The sequence below is a fragment of the Arvicola amphibius genome, chromosome 7 (genome assembly GCF_903992535.2).
Source record: "Arvicola amphibius chromosome 7, mArvAmp1.2, whole genome shotgun sequence".
NCBI classification, from domain to species: Eukaryota; Metazoa; Chordata; class Mammalia; order Rodentia; family Cricetidae; genus Arvicola; species Arvicola amphibius.
The window spans coordinates 105,262,297-105,285,910 of NC_052053.1; the positions used below are offsets into that span (position 1 = coordinate 105,262,297).

The following is a 23,614-nucleotide window of genomic DNA, read 5'->3' on the forward strand; positions in this document are numbered from 1 at the left end:
ATAACCAGCATGGCCACTATCAAAAGCACTACCAACGCTCCAAAAAATACCACTAACTGACAGAGCAAGTCATTCTACTGCTGGGTAAGTACTGCAAGAAGACGAGTACATCAGCGAGGTGTGTCTGCAGCCTCTGTTTACTGCTGCACTACTCACTACAGCCATGACAGCCAGTGTCCATGAGAACAATGGAGAAAAGAAAATGTGGTACATATTCACAATGAATATCAGCCGTAAAGTAAAAGGAATTCTGTCTCTCAGCAGCATGAATGGAACACGGGGATATTATGTAGCTGATCCCATAGACGCAGAGAGTGGTTAGCAGTGGCTGAAGGGAGAGGTGGAGAGAAGGTGGTTAACATGTATAGGGCAAGCTGGGGAGGAAAAACAATTTCTCATGTTCTACTACATGTATGTAACTATGGCCGAGGTCAAAACTGCAGGTAGAATGGACTCTGAATGTTCCCAAGACAAAGAAACAATAATTATTTAAAGAATAGAAATATCATTTGTTCTGAATTAGTAATTCTACTAAAATAACCATATTTTAACCCATAAAAAAGCATATATTAAACACAAAATGAATACTAATAGCAAGTAAGTGTGCAATGAGATGATAAATATTAAATTTGGAGAAATCCCAAAACATATTGAGATGACACTAATACCTATTCAACACAACTAAGATATATTTTAAACTCACAATACCAAGTGCCAGCAAGGATGCAATATTAACAGAACTCAGGACGGGAACAAACTCAGAACAGAAAGTCAATACCTTAGCTTTGGATGGACATCTACTAAGGGAGGGCAGGGTTTTGCCCCATTTCATCTCTGTCAAATTTCTTTCCCTTTACCATCATGTCTAATAACTACTACTTCCTGGTTAGTATTGTTTTCTTTTCACTACATACAGATATATTAATATCACCTGCATTTGTATATTTAAAACCGATATTAATACTTAATACTGCTTAAGTACTACATACTCATGACTATATAAAAGCTAAGTTAAACATGGAGCTTCTTACCCTCAAGACATTTATAATCTAGCAACTAGCATGTATCTCAAAACACCAAGTAGGCAGCTTTAAGAGTTGGAAGAAGGACCTGGATGGGAGTTGAGAAATGAAGAGATTTATGAAACATAAAGAAAAATATGTATAAATTTGTGGGTCCAATTAGGTGTTTGAAGTTGGTAAACAAAAGTTTTTGTTAATAAAGGTGATCTGTCACAACCTTGATGACCTAGGGTCAATCCTCAAAACCCCCATGGTGGAGAAAGAACCAACGCCTGCAGGTTGTCTTCTGTCCCCACTCTGCGGCCCACAGACGGTCAAGGTGCTACAGAGACAGAAGTAAGCCTTTTCACTATAACTACGCCTTTTGGTAAAAGCTAAACATGATTAGAAAACAAATTCACAGTAAGATACAGCTTCCACCAGAGAGAGAGAGAAAGAGAGTGACAGGGAGGAATAGAGGGAGGGAGGGAGGAATGGAGGGAGGGAGGGAAAGAGGAAGGGAGGGAGAGGGGGAGGGAGGGAGAGAGGGAGGGAGAGAGGGAGGGAGGGAGGGAGGGAGGGGGGGAGGGAGGGAGGGAGGGAGGGAGGGAGAGGTTTGTTCAGCATATTTCCCACCCAGAGTGATCAGATAAACAGTAGATATCTCTACCAGCAAACAATCATGGGAACTCAGGATGGTACTGTCAAGGAGTCTGCTCTTTAGAACCTGGTATCTCTGTGAGTCTTCAACACTGCTGACCAAAGCCAGGATGAAATGCACACTCAAGTCTCGCCAAAAGGGCCACACACACTACAGGAGTTGGTTAAAGAGTCCACGATGAACTGAGACTGAGGTTTCACATCTCATGAGAAGGTGTGCTCCTGGGCCAGCTGTGGCTGTGTCTCCTAATCTCATTTAGCAAACACGTGTATACAGACAAGGACCTTCCTTGTGTTGTTTATTACAGAATATTTATTGATCAATGATTGTTCTTCAAAAAGTTTTAAAGCTCATCTTAACAAATACAGTCTTAGCTTTGTATCTGTCAGGGACTGGGTTTACCAAAATTCAAGAACACTCAAAGCCCTTAAATAAAATGCACATCTCTCCAGTACGAGGTGGTGAGTGCAGAGACTCGTGCCTACTACATGACACTCAGACAATGCCCAGCCATAAACAAGACATTTACACCATCCCCTCCAAGACTCAGGGAGCACTCCAGGGAGCACTACCACAGAGGAGGAGAAAGGATGGAAGAGCTGGGAAACACAAGAACGGCTGAGAAATGCCGTCTTCCACTAAAGCCCTCAAATGACAACCAAGTATGATTAATGCTTATAAACCAGTTAGTGCTTTCACAGTCATTTAAGAGTATTCCAAGCATGGTATTCCATAAAGACAAAGAGGCTTCAACGTATTTGCAAATCTTTAGAGTCCACTGATATCAACATAATGTATAATATTCATCCACTTACCCAGCAGATTTCATAGAACCCAGTCATAGTCTTAGTGTTAGGATTGCAAAGGTTATACCCTAAACATAGAAGGAAGCATTTCAGGAGTTTAAAAGTATAAATTACTGGTATGTGGGTAGAAAAAGATACTTTAGATAGAACCACCAAAAAATTCACTCTGGCTGGGCAGTGGTGGCACACACTTTTCATCCCTAAAACTTGGGAGGCAGAGGCAGGCGAATCTCTGTGAATTCAGAGCCAGCCTGGTCTACAGAATGAGTTCCAGGACAGCCAAGGCTACACAGAGAAACCCTGTCTCGAAAACCCAAAGCCAAAAAAACTAAAACAAAAGAGGGGGGGGAGAAAAGAAAAGAAAAGAAGAAAAGAAAGAAAAGGAAAGAAAAGGAAAGGAAAGGAAAGGAAAGGAAAGAAAAGAAAAAAGAAAAGAGAAAAGAAAAGAGAAAGTAGCATTGCTTGGTTCAGTGATTCACTCCTTTAACCAAAACAAACACCTGGGAGGTGGAGACAGAAGATTGGCTTAAGACCATCTCCCACTACATCAAGAGTTCAAGGGCAGTTTGGGCTACTTAAAATTAGGTCTCAAAAAGTGAAAGTTGAAAAAGTTCCTGAGAATTGACTAGAATGAGCAAGCATGACAGGGGAAACATTTTGTTACTAGTGTCTTTTGTCTATATAACAGCCATTTCTTACATAGGGTTTGGTTTGTTTGCTACACAATTGCTAAGACTAAAGTTGCAAAAGATAAAAAGAAACAATCGGTATGTTCATTCACCACAATATCAAAGTGACCAATATTTACAGTCTATAAAATTCACCAAGAGTTTTCATGATTTTCTTTAAGATCATCTGTCCATTCATTTCCATCCATTCAACAAACTAGCTTCCAAACAAGAGTTATGGAAGAAGAGAGGAAAACTGACAATTTAAATATGATGACTGAAGGCCTTAATATAAAGAAACGCTCATGGGACATACTGGGACAGTGGTGGTGCAAGGAAGAAAATTACAGAGAACATAACTGCACAACAAGATAAATTCTATTTGCTAAAATTCTAACAAGAGATACTAAAATCATTTCACAACAAGCTATGAATCTGTAATTTTAACTGATGAGCATTCTACTTTAAAGTGAAATATTTTAAGAAAAAATGGTGAATATATAAAAATTCTGCATAATTGTATTAATAGTGGACATTTATAGATATATTATATCTCATATATACTATGGTATGAGAACAAGATACTACAGAATACTGCAAAATGCTAATTTTATTTCCCACTTTCAGAATGCTGTACAAAGGTCAAATAGCAGTTAGGGAACACAGCATTCAGTCCTCAGCACCATCTTACAAAGAAGCAAGTGACCTAACGTTCTAGATGAGAAGCCTGAGGACCTGAACTTGATCCCCAAAACCTCCACAGCTGAAGAGAAAATCAGCTCCTACAAGTTGTCCTCTGACTTCCACACATGCATCCTGACACATGTACATACACCTAGACACCCCACAATATATGTATTTTAAAAGTTATAAAAATAAAAACTGATCATTCTTAAACTACAGCAAAAAAACTTCATAAATATAGTCTTACTTGTGAATGAGTAAACTTAGACAATGTTTTAATTCAAATCATTCTATCCTTAAAGAGTATAGAAACTACAAATGGCTTTTTTAAAAATTTATTTATGTAGAAAATAACTGTCTGCAGAGAAGTATAAAGCAATCCACGGTTCTATTTTATACCAGCAGATAAATAGTATATTAAATAACCATATTTATGCACTTTTCTTTCACCTACAAATACAAGTTTATAAACTCCTAACAACAGGACCGAGGGTGTAGCTTAATGAAACAGCACTTGCCTAGCACGTGCAAGCCCTGGGTCCTACTTCCAGTAACACACACACCCACGCCACACTGGTCCATACCGTAATGAACAAAAGTGCTTTGCACACTTAGAAACACATTACTTTTCTCTTTCCTTATACTATATGTGTCCACACTTCCAGACATTTGGCCTAGGACATAGGGGCTCTTCAACATTCCAGCTGTTCACATCACTGTAGAAATTACTAGGGAATTTAAAAGCATAGTCCTGAAAACTCTCCTTCAAACAGCAATTAAAATAAGGCTTACCATTTTAATGCCTGTGGAAAACGTGACTGGCTTCGTGGACCTGGGCTTCTCTAACTGCATTTCCAGCTGAGTTGATCTGTCTTTATGCTGAGCCAGGAGCAGAGCGACGGGGAGGTCAGAGCTCTCCTGTAAGAAAAGTTCAGTGTGAAACAAAATAACAACTTTCCAAGTCTGCCTCTTCTGTGAGCACATGATGTCAACTAAATGCTCACTTCACGTAGAATGCTTTACAAAAGAAAATTAACATTCCATAATAAAAAGGTTGCTATAGACTCATAAATCAAAGTAACCTGCAAACAAGTGCTTTATAAAATCCACATTAAAGATAATATAATAAGGTCCTATTTCATCTAGCCATCAACCCATTTATTAAAGAAAGAAAGCAAATCATGCAAAGAGCAGTAGAAAGGGCTATAACTTAGATCAGAGGTTTGTCTGAGACACATTCTTTTTGCACCGGACGTCAGACCATTTGAAATGTTTCCCATTAGATTTCACCTGAGGCTGTTTGCAAATAATCCTTGTTCTGTTTTGCACAATGGGACTATTGTAAGTACAACCACATGTATATTTTATTCTTAAATTTTAAATCACATTTTAGTCAAGTAACAAAATGATAAACATTTAATATCATACACTGATACTACCCAGGACCACTGTTTATACAAATCTGTACACACCCATATTTTGAGCAGCAAACCATTTATCTTAATAAGGAGACTGTTATTTATCCTGTTCAGAATGAAGCACTTACATGTTTGTGGTGTTGTGGAGCTAAACTAAAATATAACTAGACTTTCACCTTTCTGAGGTTTCAGTTAAATAAGAACCCAGAAACACATGCAGAGAAAGGACCTCTCCAGCTCCACCCTTCCCATAGAAGAGTTTATATTCTGTGTCCAGAAACAAAGATAAAAATAATCAAAACAATACAAAACCCCACCCCTTTTCTATGTGAAAGGCTACACAGCAAGTGCGAGGCCAGCTTGGCCATTTATTGAGGTCATCTAAAAATAAAAAATAGAGAAAGGACACAGCTTGGTGATGCAGTGCTGAGCCTAGCGTATCTAAAACTCTAAGTTCACCCCACAGGGCCACCAAAAAGCAGGGTATTGAGCATTAAAAATAGCCGTCACCCAGAATTTAATCCTCAAGAAACTCCCATGTTAACATCTCATGATATAAAAGCAAACATTACTACAGAGTCTCATTTTTTTTTTCCCAAATCCAACCCAGGAATAATTTGTAGGCTCAGATGTCCGTGACCAGGACATTTAAAGTGACTGTTCACAAGTTCCAGCCTAGGAACAGTAACAGCAACTCAGCCAATAGCTGTTTGAGAATAAAGATGCACATCAAGACTTTTAAGTTTTTAAAATTGCATTTCTTTATCTGTGTGCTGTGTATTTGTCTCGTACGCATGTTACAGAGCATGTGCAGAGACCAACAGACAGCGAGCAAGACTTGTTTCTCTCCTTCCACTAACATTAAGATTTTATAATACAGCAGGGCATGTGGGTAAAGGCTGTAATACCTAATAGGAAAAACAGGAGTTCTAGGCCAACCTTAGCTACACAGTGAGTCCAAGGCCACCCTAGACAACATAAGATCCTGTTTTGTAAAACAAAACCAGGGGCTGAAGAGATGGTTCAGTAGTTAAGAGCACTGGCTGCTCTTCCAGAGGACCCGAGTTTAATTCCCGACACCTACATGGCAGTTCCCAACTATCTGTAACTTCAGTTTCAGGGGATGTGACATCCTCGCACATACATACATACATACATACATACATACATACATACATACATGTAGGTAAAACATCAATGCACATAAAATTTAGAAAAAAGGAAGGAAGGAGGGAGGGAGAGAGGGAAGGATGGAGGGAGGGAGGAAGAGAGGAAGGGAAAGAGGGAAGGAGAGAAGGAGGGAAGGAGGACAAAACCAAAATAATTTTCCAAGAGCAATATCACAAAATTAAAACATAAAGGACACAAATTTCTTTATAAAACAGATCCTAAACATTGATAGGTTGTTATCCTACATTAGATAGCTATTATTGCTAGCTATTGGACAGGAATAATAAAGGTGAATAAGAAGTAATATGAGAATAGTTTTCAATACCTTTCACTTCCTAAGGCTGTAAATTTTAGAACTCCACTAGGCATTTTGTATAATCCAAAACATTGAAGAAAACTTTAAATGGGCTAGAGACAAAAATATCTTTTTAATATATCTTTTCAGGTACACAACCTGAAAATAAAAAAAAAAATTCTTGGCTAAAAAAATAAACCACTTGGTTAAAAAGACATTTGGACAGGTAAAGGTGTTTGCCCAAAAGCCTGGAGACTTGATTCCCCAGGATATCACCAGAGTTTGATCCCCCAGAACACATAAAGACAGAAGAAATAAACCAACTCCACATTCATGCCCAAACACACACACTATGCACTCACACACATAATAACTAGTCAACTGAGGTCTTAAAGTTATATCATTGGGCTGTAGAAATGATGCAATGGTTAAAAGCACCTGCTGTTCATCCACAGGACCTGACTTTAGAACTAAACTCTCCATTTCAAAGTGTGAGCCTTAGCATTTAATGACTAAACCATCTGTCTGGCCCAAAGACCTATGTATGTTGGGCTCCCAGCACCACAATGGGCTGCTCCTAACAGCCTACAATTTCAGCTTCAGGGATCAAAGCCCTCCTCTGGCCACTGGGAGTACCTGTGTGCACATGCATATACCCACACACAGATATACATACACATAAATAATAAAGCATTTTAAAAGTTAAATCACTGGCTTCTCATTCATATTTGCAAATGAATGCAAATACTTACATAGAATGGGAATTTATTCTTAAAAAACAAAATTTCACATATTAAAAGCAAGAAAATGAGGCTGGAGATATGTCTCAACAGTTAAGAGTGTTTGCTGTTCTTTCAGGGAACCCCAAGATCAGTTCCTAGCACTTACATTAGGCAGCTAACCCACACATACAAATACACACACACACACACACACACACACACACAATTTTTTAAAAATTGTTTAACGTAAGACAGTGTGCTCACTTCAAATAAGTTGCTAACCAAAACTGGTTTATTATGATCCTAGTTCCTCATTCACATTAAAAGAAACTGAGTGTTTAATGTCTTGATAGCTGAAATTTTATAAAGCTAAGTATTCTAGGTATCTCAGTTTAATATCAAGCCACAGAATTTACTCTCCTACTTTAGCACTCAAAATTTTGGAGCCTGGATGCCTTTGTTAAAACAGAATTAAGCACGGGCTCTGCTGACAGCCATGTCTCCAGAGCAGACTAAGCGTGCACAACATGTTCCGGGAACACGGCACATGCAAGTCCAGTTTGGGTTGCTTCTCCGCTCTGACCATCGCGCTCCACCTTGGAAGGCTGCAGAGCCCACAGTAATTGCCTAAAGGTACACTGGTTAATATTTAAAGAAATTTTAATAAGACTGCCTGTAACACTCATTAAAAGCTTTATAATGACCATTTTTAAAGATTATTTTAACTGACTTTAAGCAAGCCATCTGGCAAACAATATTCCTAATAAGAATCAGCTACTGCATTTGACAACAGCATTAACTCATAAAATTTAAGACATAAATGGAACAGAATTTTCAAACAGGAATATAAAAAGATTTAATAACACAGAAACTGATTAAAAATCTTTTTCCAACCTATTAAAAAATTGGATTTACAGTTTGGATTAAAATAAATGGACTTTTTAGCCAACACTATGGCAAATGCAAAGCCATAAACATTCAGACTGTAACATAAACCCTTGCCACATACAGTGCAGTGTGCTGCCAGGGCTTCTCAGGAGGTTAAAAGGTGACTTTGGGCACAAAACCAAACTTAGGAACAGAAAGAGAAGTATTCTAAGAAGTCATCCTTGCACAAGTGTGGTCCAGGGGACAACTCAAAGGCTAAATCTTCTAGACACACTTACAAATGTCAATGCTAGCTTTCCATTTTTATAAAAATTTAACATGAACACATAGAAAAATACATTTTCACTTCATTAATACAGATTAATCAAGATAAAATAAACTTAATTAAGTCAGCCAAGGATTAAAAGAAACAAAAATTTTAATAAAGATTGAAATATTAATAACACTAAAAATCTATAGACAAATTTAAAAGTTGGAAATAAAAAGCCCAACTGCAGTGGTATTGGACTAATAATGAATACAGGGAATTATAAAGAACTAGTTAAACACCATGGTACATGGTCTAAACAGTGAGGGAAATATGTGCAGTAATGACTTGCAGGTGAAGAAAACAGGAAGCGAGAGGAGGGAACTCACAAGAACCGGTATTAACTCCAGATTATACACAATGTTCAACACGGGCAAGAACTCTTACTTCATGCCTCGCTGCATCTGAGGGAGCCTGAGGCCAAGAGCAGCTCACCGAGGCAGCGCTCGGTGCTTTTGAGGACTACAGAGAGCTAACGAAAGGCTGCTCCAGAGCAGGGACGTGGCGGAAGCACACATCCTTCCAGCTTCCACTGCCAACAAACTTACAAGCAAATCACTGCTACTCATAGCAAGTGGGGAGGGGTTTTTAGACTACATTTTTATTTATTTGTGTGGGTCACATGTGGATGTCAGAGGACAACTTGTGAAGGTCAGTTCTTTCCTTCCACCAAGTGACTCCTAAGGACTGAACTCAGGCTTGATAGCAAGCGCAATATTGCATGATCAACTCACCAGCCCTAGACAGGCTTTTATGGTGAGACTTTGTATCTAATCCCTCATTAATCCTCTTACTCTTATTCTTCTTTATCACCTACATCTAATCTTAACGATGTAATCTCTGCATTTATTTTACCTCTGGTTAACTGTCTTTAAATGCTTTTGAACAAAGACACAATAGAAAGTATATTTACATTTCCTCCATCACAGAATAGCAACACTGCAATAAGACTGGGAGCATTTCAACACTGAAGAAATGCCTCGTGGAAAATGAATGTGTGAAGACAGATTGGAAAGGAAATAATGCAGAAATACTTTCCCAGAGAGAAACGTTTTTCTAGCTTGTGATGTCACTAAGGGTTTAAAATATGTTTCAATAATAAAGTGTCAATTCCATGAACCACTTCTCAGACCATAGTCACTTACTGCTGTTTGCTACCAAGCTGAATACAGAGCTAATTGCTAGGAAGTACTAATATTCTAATAACACTCACATTTCATCCAAATTGATTATTTTTCATGCAAAAATATGATATGCAGTCACTATATTTCAGCACATAACCAACACATTCAAAATCAGCTTGTTGGGAAACTAAACAATGTTTTAATACGCTTAGAGACAAACAATCTACTGAGTATTGTTTATATTTATGTCAGTTATAATGTTATAATCTCATCTGCAAGTGAGATGAATTAGGACAAAAAGCTCAAAGGGGAAGGAAGAAGAAAGGGAGAGGAGTAGTGGAAGAAGAGAGGGAAGAGGAAGGAGGGAAAGGAACAAGAATGCTATACAACACAATACAATAGAGCTTCACTTTGACAGCCTTTTTGTTGTTTGGTTTGGTGGTTTGGTTTTACGAGACAGGCTTTGTGTGTATAACAGCCTTAGTTATCCTGAAACTCACTTTGCAGACTAAGCTGGCCACGAACTCAGAAACCCATCTGCTCCATCTCCCAAGTGCTGGGATTAAAGGCATGAAATACCACACCTGACCATTAACAGCCTTCTTTAAGGTCCAAAAATGTGTCTTGTCCACAAGCATCTTCACAGCTTAGGATAAATCACTTTAAATCCATTATAGAAGTTGGCAAGATATAAAAAGGGCGTATGTGACAAGAATTATAGTTAAAATCATTTTCATGATCCTATCACTTAACTCTACTTGGGGTAGAAACTGGATATCAAATTAACTTACACTATACCAAATTCTAGGAACACACACATTTTTTGAGCATATACTATAGATGAAGGGGTCATAATCGACCCACAAGGGTAGAATCTACACCCATCCCCCTTGAAATGCAACAGGCTCTTCACTGATAGGTGGGTACACTGTGCCAGTTTCCCAGCCAAGCCTTTCAAACCACACCGTGTCTACTTCTTTACTCTTAGAATACTCCTTCCTACAACTGAGACATTGGACGAGATGCCCAGCTACAGAAGCCACACAGATGGCACGGTGACCTGAGAATATACTGCAAAGGAGATGGAGTCTTCTGGTTTGTTTTTGCTTTGTTTTGTGGAGACAGGGTCCTACTATGTAGCTCTGGCTGTCCTGGAACTCACTAAGTAGACCAGAATGACCTTGAACCTCACAGAGATCCACCTGTCTCTGCCTCCGAATACTGGGTAAAGACTGCACTACCACACCCACTTGAATCTTGATTCACAGAATTGTAAGCATAAAATTATATGGGATGAAGGTTTGAGGGATATGTATTACTCATCAGCAATATATATGATGACATCAATAAGTATCAGAACCGAAAAAAAGTATTTTCAGGCTGTGGGGATGCATGACTTTAATCCCAGCACTTGGGAGGCAGAGGTAGGTGGATCTCTGTGAGTTCAACACCAGCCTGGTCTACAGAGCAAGTTCCAGGGACACCCCAAAGCTGTTACATAGAGAAACTCTGTCTCAAAAGTCCCCTACTGCCAAAAAGAATAACTAACAAAAGTAAGAGGGATGCCTGTTCATCAGGTAAAGGCTCTCACATGCCTTGCAAGCCCACCAACCTGAGTTTGATCCTCAGAACCCACATAAAGCAGGAAACCAACTCCACAAGACTGTCCTCTGGGCTCTACATATACATCACGGCATGCACATGTTCTCAGCAGCCCCATCCTTGCACACAACAATATTTTTTTAATTTAAATATATTAGGAGGGCTGGAGAGATGGCTCAGAGGTTAAGAGCATTGCCTTAACCTTAACTCTTCCAAAGGTCCTGAGTTCAATTCCCAGCAACCACATGGTGGCTCACAACCATCTGTAATGGGGTCTGGTGCCCTCTTCTGGCCTGCAGGCATACACACAGACAGAATGTTGTATACATAATAAATAAATGAATGAATGAATGAATGAATGAATGAATGAATGAAATATCAGGAAAAAGTTGTAGTAAACTAGAGTAGGAACACTCTGAACTGCCATTAAAAGCCATTATCCAGCAAATCCACGGGAAGATTAGTTTTTAAGTGGTAAGTAGCATTAATACTGACTAGCTCATCTAGAAAGGCCTGCTTGTTCTTCCTTTTCAGAATCTGCTGCAGTTCTTCTTCCTTCTGGATAAACAGTCTCCGTTGCTCACTTTCCTGCCGTTCCACTTCCAATGCTTCCTCCAATTCCTCCTGCTCTCCCGAGTCTAAAGAGGAAAGGCACATAAGAAATGGAGTGACTTTTCCCAACCAACAGCAATCCTTCGCTGTACTCTATTTACTGAAAACATAAAGCAGTTTCATCACTTGTGGCTTTAGTAATCTAACAATTCTACACAGAATAAACTAGAATACTTATTATTTCATGTGAACCTGTACTATCTCAGAGAAGGACAAACAGCAAACCAAGTAGACTAAGCCCAGAAACTGAATGGTAAGTAACTGGTAACACTGGGTGAGGTGGGAGAAGTAAATGTAATTATTATAGATGATTTAAAGTCATTCAACTTATGGAACTTCACATGGATTTTCTTTTTCAGTTCATTGTATTCAGCAAATTCCTCCTTCAACCAAAACACCAAACTGTCTAAAGAGAAAAAGGAACTGCGCTCCTGTACTATAAACTTGGTATGTGCAAAGTCAAGCAGTCAGGCTCACTGCAGTCCTATTCTGATGACAACAACCGCACACCTCAAGTGAACTCATTCTCAAAGCCATTCAGTTTACTCTCTTCCATTCTCCTTCAGTCAGCTGGCTAAGTCTTGTGGATTCTCCCAATCATTTTTACAAATTCCTATACCCTGTAATAAGTCAATGCTTTTAATACACGCTGCCATTGAGAAGGGAAATCCAAACGTAATCTAGAAGGATTAGTAAGAGCACCTATAAAAGGACAGATCTACATAATGTGTCGGAGTGTTTGCAGATAAGGGCATCAGGTGTGGATAAGCACACACAGTGTATACAGCAATGATGCTATTAATCTGCCGACAAGTTTTCCCTAAGACTCTAAATATAAATAGAAAGGGTTGTCACACAGTGCTGCTGGTGAACGGTTTTGTCCATGAAAAGAGAGGCTAAAGAGTGACATCCTGGTCTAACAAATATGACTTTATTTTGGTGGGGTGAGAAGGGAGCTCTTTGCTGATTTAGTCAAGTTAAGATAACATCCTTCTGAGCCAGGCAGTGGGTGGCTGCATGCCTTTAATCCCAGCACTCAGGAGGCAGAGGCAGGCGGATCTCTGAGTTAGAGGCCAGCCTGGTCTACAAGAGCTAGTTCCAGGACAGGCTCTAGAAACTACAGGGAAACCCTGTCTCGAAAAACAAAAACACAAAACGCAAAACAACAACAAAACAACAAAAAGATAAACATCCTCTGGAAACCTGGACACAGCCACATGGGGAGAAGCACATGTGAAGACAGACAAAGCATGGCAAAGCCTGCTGGCTACCACCAGAGGCCCAAGAGAGACACCATGGCCCTGCTGACACCCGGATTTCAGAACTCTAGCCGCTATAATAGTGAAAAGAATAATATATAGGCCACCTGGGTTTTGGCAACTTCTTCCAGTAGCCCTTGGAAGGCCATACATTGTTTGAGAACTTCAACCAGTAGATACTGAAGCCTCTTCCCACAACAGTACAACAACCTATTAAGCAAACAGGGCAAAGATATGAAACAAGTTAGCTTATCTGGTGTGACTAAGTCATGAGATATGGGAAAATGTTTTAAATAAAGCTAGAGAGCAAAGGCGAAGGAAGATCATGGCACTTTTCTATAAAACACAAAAGGACACCTGGGAAGACATTACAAGAATCCAAGGAGTGGATTTCTAAGATGACTTGAGGCAGTAGGACAAGACGGGTAGAACAACAGAACCGGGTTCAAGCTAAATAGGAAGACTGGGTAGAAGAGTATTCTGCTTATAGAATTAGAAGAAGAGCCAGGTTTAGAACATAAGCCATCAACAAAACATGGAGAGTGAACAATGGCTTGAGCACTGATGGACGCTGGATGAAGAATACAAGACAAGACAGACTTAAGTGAGAAGATACCAGAAGAGACAAAGAAGGACACAATATGATGATTTTTAAAAAATTAACATAAAAGAAAATATAAAAGTTGCATATGCATTTGATATCACAGCACCTAATTATATAAAGCATGTAATATGACAACTGCGGGGAGATTTAGGTAGCAACACAAGAAAAAATTTAAATTGTCCATTTTTAATTAATGGAAAAAGTACCCAAACAAGGAACTGTCAATAAACAGAGACCAAAAACATTTCTTTATAAAAATGGTACAAAAAATACATACACAGAACATTCTACTTAACAGGAGCAGACTACAAATCTTTTCCATAACATACAAAACTTGGCCAGGACAGATAACAAAATAAGTCTGAGAATTTTAGGGAAACTTAACCCACACATAATAAATACTTTTGTGTTTTCACATATGCGAAGTATACAAAACAGCCAAACTCAGAGCTAGGAAGAAAGCTTAGTTGGTAAAGTCCAAGGATAGAAATGAGCTTGAGCAGTGCTCAAATGCAAACTTAACTGCCCAGAGAATAACACAGACCAGACACTAGCAATAACTCTCTACCTTAAACATCCACTCCTTAAAAAGTACAGCTTAACGGTAATGTCAAAACAGGTTTTGCTACAGTAATGTGAATACCCCCTAACTACAGGTTTGGCTACAGTAATGTGAATACCCCTAACTGCATGCATCTCTACAGTAATGTGAATACCCCTAACTACATGCATCTCTACAGTAATGTGAATACCCCTAACTACATGCATCTCTACAGTAATGTGAATACTCGTAACTACATGCATCTATACAGTAATGTGAATCCCCCTAACTACATGCATCTATACAGTAATGTGAATACCCCTAACTACATGCATCTCTACAGTAATGTGAATACCCCTAACTACATGCAATTCTATACAGTAATGTGAATACCCTTAACTACATGCATCTATCTATACAGTAATGTGAATACCCCTAACTACATGCATCTCTACAGTAATGTGAATATCCCTAACTACATGCATCTATACAGTAATGTAAATACCCCTAATTACATGCATCTATACAGTGGAGCTGTATTTCTAGAAATTTAAATTTCTGCTTAGATTCCTGTGAATATAACTGCCTTTTAAAAGAAGGGTAGTTTCTTAGAGTATTATATAAAACATCCACACTGATTTCCACAGAGGGCTGCACCGTATGATCCAGCTATTACCCTCCCGAGTCTGTACTCAAGGAGTCCACATCACATCTGAAAGACACTACTCATCCACGATCATTTCTGATCTATCACAATAGCCAGGAAGTGGAAACAGCCATTTTTGTTGTGATGCCATCAATTGATGAACAGATAGTGAAAATATGGTAATATTTACCCAATTAGAATATTACCCAGCTATAAGGAAAAAATTAACTCAAGGTTTAGTGGCGTGTGTTTTTAATCCCAGCACCCAGAGGCAAGTGGATCTCTGAGTTTGAAGCCAGCCTGGTATACAGAGTGAATTCCAGGACAGCTAGGCTACACAGAGGGACCCATAGAGGTATGAAATTTGCAGGTAAATGGTTGAAGCTGGAGACAATCATTTTGAGTGAGCTACTCCAAACCTAGAAAGATGTCAACATGTTCTTTCATCTGTGGATGTTAGGCTTTGAATCTTCAGGTGTGTGCTTCATTTGTAATGTCCATACACATCACTAAGGGCCAAGGGGAAGGGCTTCCAAAGGAGAGGACATGACAATGCACTGCCATAAAGGGCTAAAGGGAATAACGGAATAGGAATGGCTAAACTGGGAGCAGAGGGGTGGGTAGAGGATGTATAGTAGAGAAGGGTAACAACACTAAAGGCCTTTCAAGAAAGATATATAGAACCTACTACTATAGAAGTATTCTAAAATATATACACACACACATAAAGCATTAAAATTAAGCTATACTATTAAAGTGTAATAATGTTTCCTAATAAACTTGAGAGGTTAACAAATAAATAGCCCAATATCAGGTATGAGCTACCTCTTTTGGAATTACTGGCCAGTAAGATCCCATAGAAGCCCAAACATTAAGGCTATTACCAATACTACTGGTTACCTTCCAGAATTTGACAGTAAAAAGAAACATACTTGAGTCCTAGAACCTGGTGAAAGCAAGCCGCATGAAATTAAGAGCTTCATCCCTACACCAAGTGTTCACGGTTGTGGAAGGTGCTATGCAAACTGCCAGAGAAACCATCATCAGTCTTCCTAGCTTGAACACCGTGAGACAGAACTGTCCTGGAAAGACACAGCCACTGGTGCAACAGTGGCACAGACATCATGATGAGTAACAACCACCTTCTCATTGGATTAAGTCCTGCTCCATAAGATGGAATCCATACCTTGGCACCTCTGTTGGGCTAAGAACTTACAGCTAGATAGGCAATAGGCCCCTAAGAGAGAATCCACTACTATTATGCCATTAAATGGATATAGGATTAAACCATCTCCTAATGACTTAGTATTATACCCATAGATCAACACATCTGTCAACCATAATTTGAGGAAACTTCTGTTTGCAAGATGGTGATTAACAGAGATCCAAAATGGGCCAAGGCGCAAAAACTAAGAGGCTGCAGAGTGCTCAGTCCTAACTGGAACATATATGCTGCACACCCCTCCCAAGGCTGAGGGACCAATGGAAAAAGAGGTCGCGGGAAGAGTGTAAGAGCAGGAATAAGTAGGAACAACTACAAGGAGACACATCAGAGCAGCTGCACACAGGACCTCATAGCCATACCAAGCCCAAGGCAGACCAAGTCCCAGCACAGAGAGGACGCTGGGCACACAACCCCACCCCGGCCATGGAGCCACTGGTGACCAAGAGCTGCTGTGTGAGAGGAAGAAAACAGTTTTCTCTCCCAGTTGTGGCTCCCCGGTGACACCAGTGGAAGACCACACACCCAGGATATTTGAGCAGCACAAATTTCTTTTGAAATACTTTTTTTTAAGGACACAAAGATGGCTAGATAAGGAAGGGAGGGGTAAATTGAGAAAGAGTCATGAAAGATGGGGGTGGAATATGACTAGAATACATTGTATAAAACACTCCAAGGACTAATAAAATCTTTTAAATACTATGTGAAAATTTTGTTTACTCATACAAAAGAAGAAAATACTTAGCAACCAACCAGCTTTAACTTATTTTCTGAATGACATCTTTGTTTTCCTTTTGATATATTCCATTTTCTTTTGGTGTTCTCCAAATCTACATTGTGGTCAAGTTGAAGACTGTAAAAGAAAGGAACAATATGAAATAATTTTTAATACAAATTTTAAGGGTGACTATAAAAGCCAAATATTCAGTATTTGACTTCTTCCTTATTGGATTTCTCAGTCTTATCCTTCTGTTGTGCCTTTTAATCATCTACCAATTTTATTAGGACACTCATGACTACCTTGAACTCTAGGTCCGGGAAACATCTATGGACTATGTAATATAGGCACCTGACTTAACTATTTCACTTCTCTCATTCATAATTACAGATATAGGGTTGTGTTTTTTACATTTATTAAATAAGAGGAGAGAAGGAGGGTGTGTGTTCCAGAGAGGCAATGTGGAGGTCAGAGGACAGCTCGTGGGCATCAGTTTCTCTCTTCCATCATACGGGGTCCAGGAGTGAAGCTCAGCCCATCAGGTTTGCAGGAAAGTACCTTTACAAGTCACTCTGCTGAGGGGTGCAAGTGATCAGGCCCTTCAAACGTGTAAAAAATCAGACCCCACTCCTCATCTCTCACATGGATGGATGGCCCTCCCCCATCACCCGGTTCTCACTGCCTGTGCAGATGGGAGAGCTGGCCCTGAGGTCATGAGAGCATGAGAGCTGGCCCTACCCCTCACCAACTACAGCACTCAGGAGAAAGGGCCCTGCATCTCGCTCTTCCCCCAGGCAACACAGTGGGAGCTGACCCTGTGCAGGTGAGCCAGCCCTGGGAGCAAGAAAGGAGAGATGCCCCCCTCACATCTGCCATGTGGTAAGGGAAAGGTGACCCCCTTCAACAGGCAGGTGATGGAAAGATGCCACCCCATGCCACCTTTCACAGGCAGGAGAGGATGGCACTGGGGACACAAGAATGGGAAAGCCAGTCCTGGAGTATGTGGGAGAGAGGACCCTGTACCTGTCTGAGCAAAACAGTGGAGCTGGCCCTTGTGGATGGGTGCGGGTGGGCTGCCCAGAGGGCATGAGAGCAGGAGAACTGCCCCGCTCCTTGCCACCTGATGCAGTGGGTAAGCTAGCTGGCGCAGTGTTGGAGAGCTCACCCTGGTGGTGTCGATGAGGGAAAGTTGGCAGGCTGACCAACAAAGCTACCCCAAGGCTCAGAAATAAGGCCTATGAGCACACACCCACCCCCCCCCACCCCCTGCCAACATCCCACTGCATCTATGAACTGTTGGGAGCATTGTGAACGGACCTGACTTGCCGATACAAAGATGCAGGATCTCCATTAAATAGGACAAAAGGATATCCAAGAGGAGTCCCAGTGAGGGCCTAGCATTGATGGTGTAGCAGAACCCAGGTCTCGAGTCAAGATCAATGACTCACTGCAATAAACACAAGTAAAGATGTTACAGGACCAAAGGGTTGTATTGTGTGGCTTGACTGTATCACAATACAGCTTCCACACTGAGTCTTGCATTATTGTTATGTTAGTTTGTTTTGGTTTTTAAGTTTTCTATTAATTTTACTTTTTTGGAGGAAGAGGAAGTTGCAAGGGCAGAGGGTGGATATGAAGGGATGAGGGAGATGGGTAGGATTGGGATGCAAAGACGTGAAATCCACAAAGAATCAATTAAAAATGTCTAAAAAATGAAAATTGAAGATAGTCAGGAGCCCCAATAGAAATACATGCTCTGAATTAGAAAAACATTTCTACCTGAAACAAAAGATTGGTATTTACCCCCCCACACACACACACACATACAAACAACACAAACAAAACCAAAAACCAATCATTTGCAGATCCAGTTCCCCTTCTGTGAATGCCAAAACCACGTTACTTCTTACTAGTCTCTTCACTTGCTTTTCCCACCCTGTAACTTTTTTCAATGTACACCATCTTGTTAGACCTACTAGAATGTTCCTGTTTATTATTGGTTTAAACTTGCTGTGAAATATAATCCAAAAAGTTTAATAAATGTCAGTTCAGAGTTTAAATTTCATATGGTTAGAAGCAATTTGTTTCTTTTGTAATTACAAATGCCATGATAAATCTCAATAAACACAAAATAGACATTTATTTCATTTTTTAACTAAGAAAATTTGAAGTATTGGCAATATAACAGAAGTAAATCATGATCACAACAACCTCTTTCTCTCAAAAATAAGGATCAGGATCATGAAATTGAATTACTGACATAAAAATGTCTTAGATGAAGTAAGTTTATTGAGGCCCTAGTGAATCAGGATGGCACGGCAGCCTCAGAGAAGGGGCAGGAGCTAACTTTCTGTGACAAGCCATCTGACCCTTTATCTGTTTGCTGCTATGGCTCAGATGTGACCTGACTAATCGAAAATTAAAAGCAAACAAAAACCTATTCTATTTTCTGAAAGATTTAATGTTACTTAAGTGCAATTTTAAAGTCTTTGGACATTCAGAATTTACAATTAAAGCCCTTTGGGCTTTCTCACCCTTTTACAATAAGTATTCTCTGCACTCAAAGAATAATCTGGTTATTATGAAGCTAAGAACAAACGTGTTGAGAAGATCCCTGGGGCCAGAGGAACAAAATGCTCTATGTGCACATTGTCATCCCCACAGAGGGGCCTGTTGTTAGGGCCAGGAGAAAGCTCATCTTCATGTGTACTTCTATTCTAACTTCCTGACACCATTATTCAAAATTACATTTAATTTTTATACACGTGCTATTCAAGGAATTCATAACAATATTTATATACAAAATGTCTTCATTTTCATTTTGACTCTCAAACACGGACCAGAACTAACCTCCTATCTCTAAGCCTCTCACTGTATGCTTAAGTAACCTGAATGCTACACTTCTTCAAAATCCAAAGTCAAACTCTTTAACACCTATCAAAAACTAGCTCTAGACAATTTCCTTACTGGTGGTGAACTAGTTAATTAGTATGAGGTCTTTTTTATTTGCTTGTTTGTTTGTTTTATGAGACAGAGTTTCCTTTGCAACCCAGGGTAGCCTATAACTCATGACCACTTGCCTCAATCTTTTGGGTACTAGAATTGCATGCATACAGAACCACACCAAGTCGAAACCTACAAGCTCCTCTCACATCTCAAGACTATCTTTCAGCATGCCATATTCCAGACTTGGACTACTAACTACTCATTATACCTGTCATGCATTTCCAAAGCACTGAGAGAAGACTATTGGTCACAATTTACCAGCAATATGAACTTGTGCACAATATGTAGGCTCTGGGTGCTTGTTCTCCATACAAAAGAGGGCTAAAAATGCCTGTCTCCTCTAGACCTTTGAAACTTATAGCGTGTATGCGGCTCACTCTGGTAATCAGTAGGTGTTTACTAAATTGACATTTTGTTCTTGTGATTAGCAGAAAAAGTCAACACAGATGGCAGGAACGCTTAAGTCTCTTTGAAAGACAAAGCAAAGTAGACAGCTACAGAAAAGATTTTGAAAGTAATTTTAGTTCTACAACAACAATCAGAACAACGCCACATGAAACAGCTGTAGAACCACACCCAACAATGTTAGGGCCCCAAAGTAGTGGCCTTATCCTATTCCTCATCTCTGCAGACTCTCCATCTCATAAGACAAAACAATAAAAACATGATTCTACAATGTTCATTAGCTTTTGTAGGGATAGGGATCGTGTAGAGGGCACAGGCCCACATATGAGTGCATGCATGTGGAGGACAGAGGTCACCCTCAGGCGTCATTTTCATGACGGCCAATCCACCTTGCCTCTTGACACAGGGTATTTCACTGGCCTAGAACATGCCAAGCAGGCTAGGCTGACTGGCCTCAAGCCCCACAGAGCTGCTGTCTCTTCCTCCTTAGCACTGGGACTCCAAGCACAAGCCAGGACAGCAACCTGTCCACCTGGGTCCTCACGCTTGCACAGCGAGCACTTTGCCCACTTCCCAGCACTCCTACTTGCACTATCTTAACACCACTGAGCTAAGGGTTCAAGGCCCTATTTCAAACTCATCTGTCTCTTCTTTCTAACTCACTTTATAATGTCAAATCAGTGAATATTCTCTCTAAAATGTCTTTTCTATTATGCCCACAACTACAGCCTATTCAATTATTTCCTTATTTTTCATCCGCACTACTGAAATGATCCCTAGATGGGAGGTGGTGGCGCACGCCTTTAATCCCAGAATTTGGTAGGCAGAAGCAGGTGAATCTCTGTGAGTTCGAGGCCAGCCAGGTCTACAGAGCAAGTTCGAGGACAGCCCGGACTACAGAGAGAAACCCTGGTTTGGGGGTGGGGGGAGGTCCTTTAAAAATCTTACTGGTTCACTATGAGCCACAGACTAAATTTTCCTGACAGCTCTTGTTTCATATTTATCTTTTGAAAAAAATATATTTATGGATTTGTAAGTATGGGTATTTTGCCTACACGCATGTCTGGTGCCCTCAGAGGCAGGAAGAGGGCTTCAGATCTCCTGGTACAGAGTAATTAATAGTTGTATGGTCGCGTAGGTGCTAGGAATCAAGCCTGGGTCCTCTGAAGATCAGCCAGTGCTCTTAACCACAGAACCTCTCTCAGGCCTTTTTAACAAATAATAATTATATGTGTATAGAGTACAATGTTATGTTTGGTATATGTAAATACACAAGTGAATTATTACAGTAAGCTGGTTAACAAACCTATCACATCACATGCTCTTTCTTTGTAGTGGACCATTTAACAGATGGTATCTAATTGTGACTTTAATTTGCATTTCCCTGATAACTAGTGATGTTGAGCAGTATTGCATATATCTGTTAGCTATTTGTACGTTTCATTTTGAGAAATGTCTACTTCTTAATACGGTTATTTGTATTTTTGCCATTGAGTTGCCAAAGGTTCTTGTACATTTCAAAAAAAATGCAGGGATTTGAATGAGATGTTCCCCATAGCCTCAGACATTGAATGTTTGATCCCAGTTGGTAGTGCGGTTTAGAAAGGCTTAGAAGGCATAGCCTTATGGCAGGAAGTACATCACTGGAGGTGGGCTTTCAAAATTTAAGGACTCTTGCCGTCTCCAGTGTGTGCTCTCTCTGCTCAAGGAGAGAGGTTCAAGATGTGAGTCATCAGCTTCTGCTCAAGGTACCATGTCTGCTGACATGCTTCCCTGCCATGATGGTGATGATCCCTCTGGGACAGTAAGCCAAAATAAACTCTTTAAACATTGTTGAGGTCATGGTACCTTATAACAGCAACAGAAAAGGAACTAATACAGGAGCCAATAGTAGTTGTGTGGTTTGCAAATGTTTTCTTCTCTTCTGTGGATTATCTCTTTTATTTATTTTATTTATTTTATTTATTCTGTTGTCTCCTTTACTCAGTGAAGCCTTTTAGTTTAATAAATCTTCTCCTCTCCTCCCCCTCTGCCTTCTGCTTCTCTCCTTACCTCCTCCCTCAGATTATTTTAACTTAAAAGATACCATAACTATGCAATTGTGACAGTTGGTTATAATGTCAGCTTGTCACAAGTTAAAAACATCTGAGCAAGGGGTCTCACCTCATACTGATTACTTCAGTAGAAGTGGGAAGACCACACCAAATGTAGGTGGCACCTTCTGGTGGCAGCCCAGATTTTAAAAAAAAGGGGGTGGGGACATAGCAAAAGGTGATTACTTGCTTTTTGCTTGCTTGGCCTCCCTCTTGCTGCCAAATGAATTTACCCTGTGGCTGCTGCTGCTGGCCATTCCTGTGTCGATATTAGAAGCAGCATTGCCAGGCTTCTGTCGCTGACTGTGGAACACTAGCTCTCCAATAACCCTCTAGGTCTTCAGCACCAGACAGGGGCTGCTGAGGTACTAAGCCTCATGGACTGAGCAACTACTGAGCTGTCAGCTTCTCCAGTGTGAGACAGTCACTGTGGGAGTACTCTGTGGAAAACTGTCCCGACTCAAGGACCAAGCAAGAGGTTTTGCAGCCTCTCAGATGTGAGACAGCTATTGTTACTATTTCAATGAAAGCTAATTAATTTATATCATATTATATATATGAATTAATATAATTTTCATTCTACTGATTCTGTTCTTCTAGAGAGCCCTGATAGCTTGAGTAAGAATGGCTCTCACAGGCTCATATGTTTGAACACTTGATCCCCAGTTGGTGGAACTGCTTAGGAAGGATTTGGAAGTATGATCTTGGAGGAGGTGTGTCACTGGGAGGTAGGCTTTGCGGTTTCAAAAGACTCAAATCATTTCAGGGTATTCTCTGTCTCCTGTTTGTAACTCAAGACCTAAGTCTCTACTGCACCTCCTTCTTCCATGCCTTTACTACACCATCATGGACTCTGATCCTCTGGAATTATAAGCCCAATTAAACTCTATCTTTCATAAGTTATCTTGGTTATGGTGTGTCAACTGAGTAATATGCTAATGCCTAGTCTTTAATAGTTCAGCTTCTTTCTTATATAAATTATAACTACCATCTATAGTGCTGTTTCCATTTTTTTTTTTTTTTTGGTTTTTCGAGACAGGGTTTCTCTGTAGCTTTGAAGCCTATCCTGGAACTAGCTCTTGTAGACCAGGCTGGTCTCGAACTCACAGAGATCCGCCTGCCTCTGCCTCCCGAGTGCTGGGATTAAAGGCATGCGCCACCA

At 40.1% G+C, this 23,614-nt stretch overlaps 1 protein-coding gene across 1 annotated transcript in view; it reads right to left on the reverse strand.

Moving 5' to 3' along the window:
- Mnat1 (MNAT1 component of CDK activating kinase) overlaps positions 1-23,614 on the reverse strand; it is a 136,560-nt gene that overhangs the window by 75,386 nt on the left and 37,560 nt on the right. Inside the window, 4 exon segments of the mRNA XM_038335885.1 lie at positions 4,613-4,738; positions 11,842-11,975; positions 14,718-14,735; positions 16,994-17,083. Of these exon segments, the coding sequence (XP_038191813.1) occupies positions 4,613-4,738; positions 11,842-11,975; positions 14,718-14,735; positions 16,994-17,083 (368 nt within the window).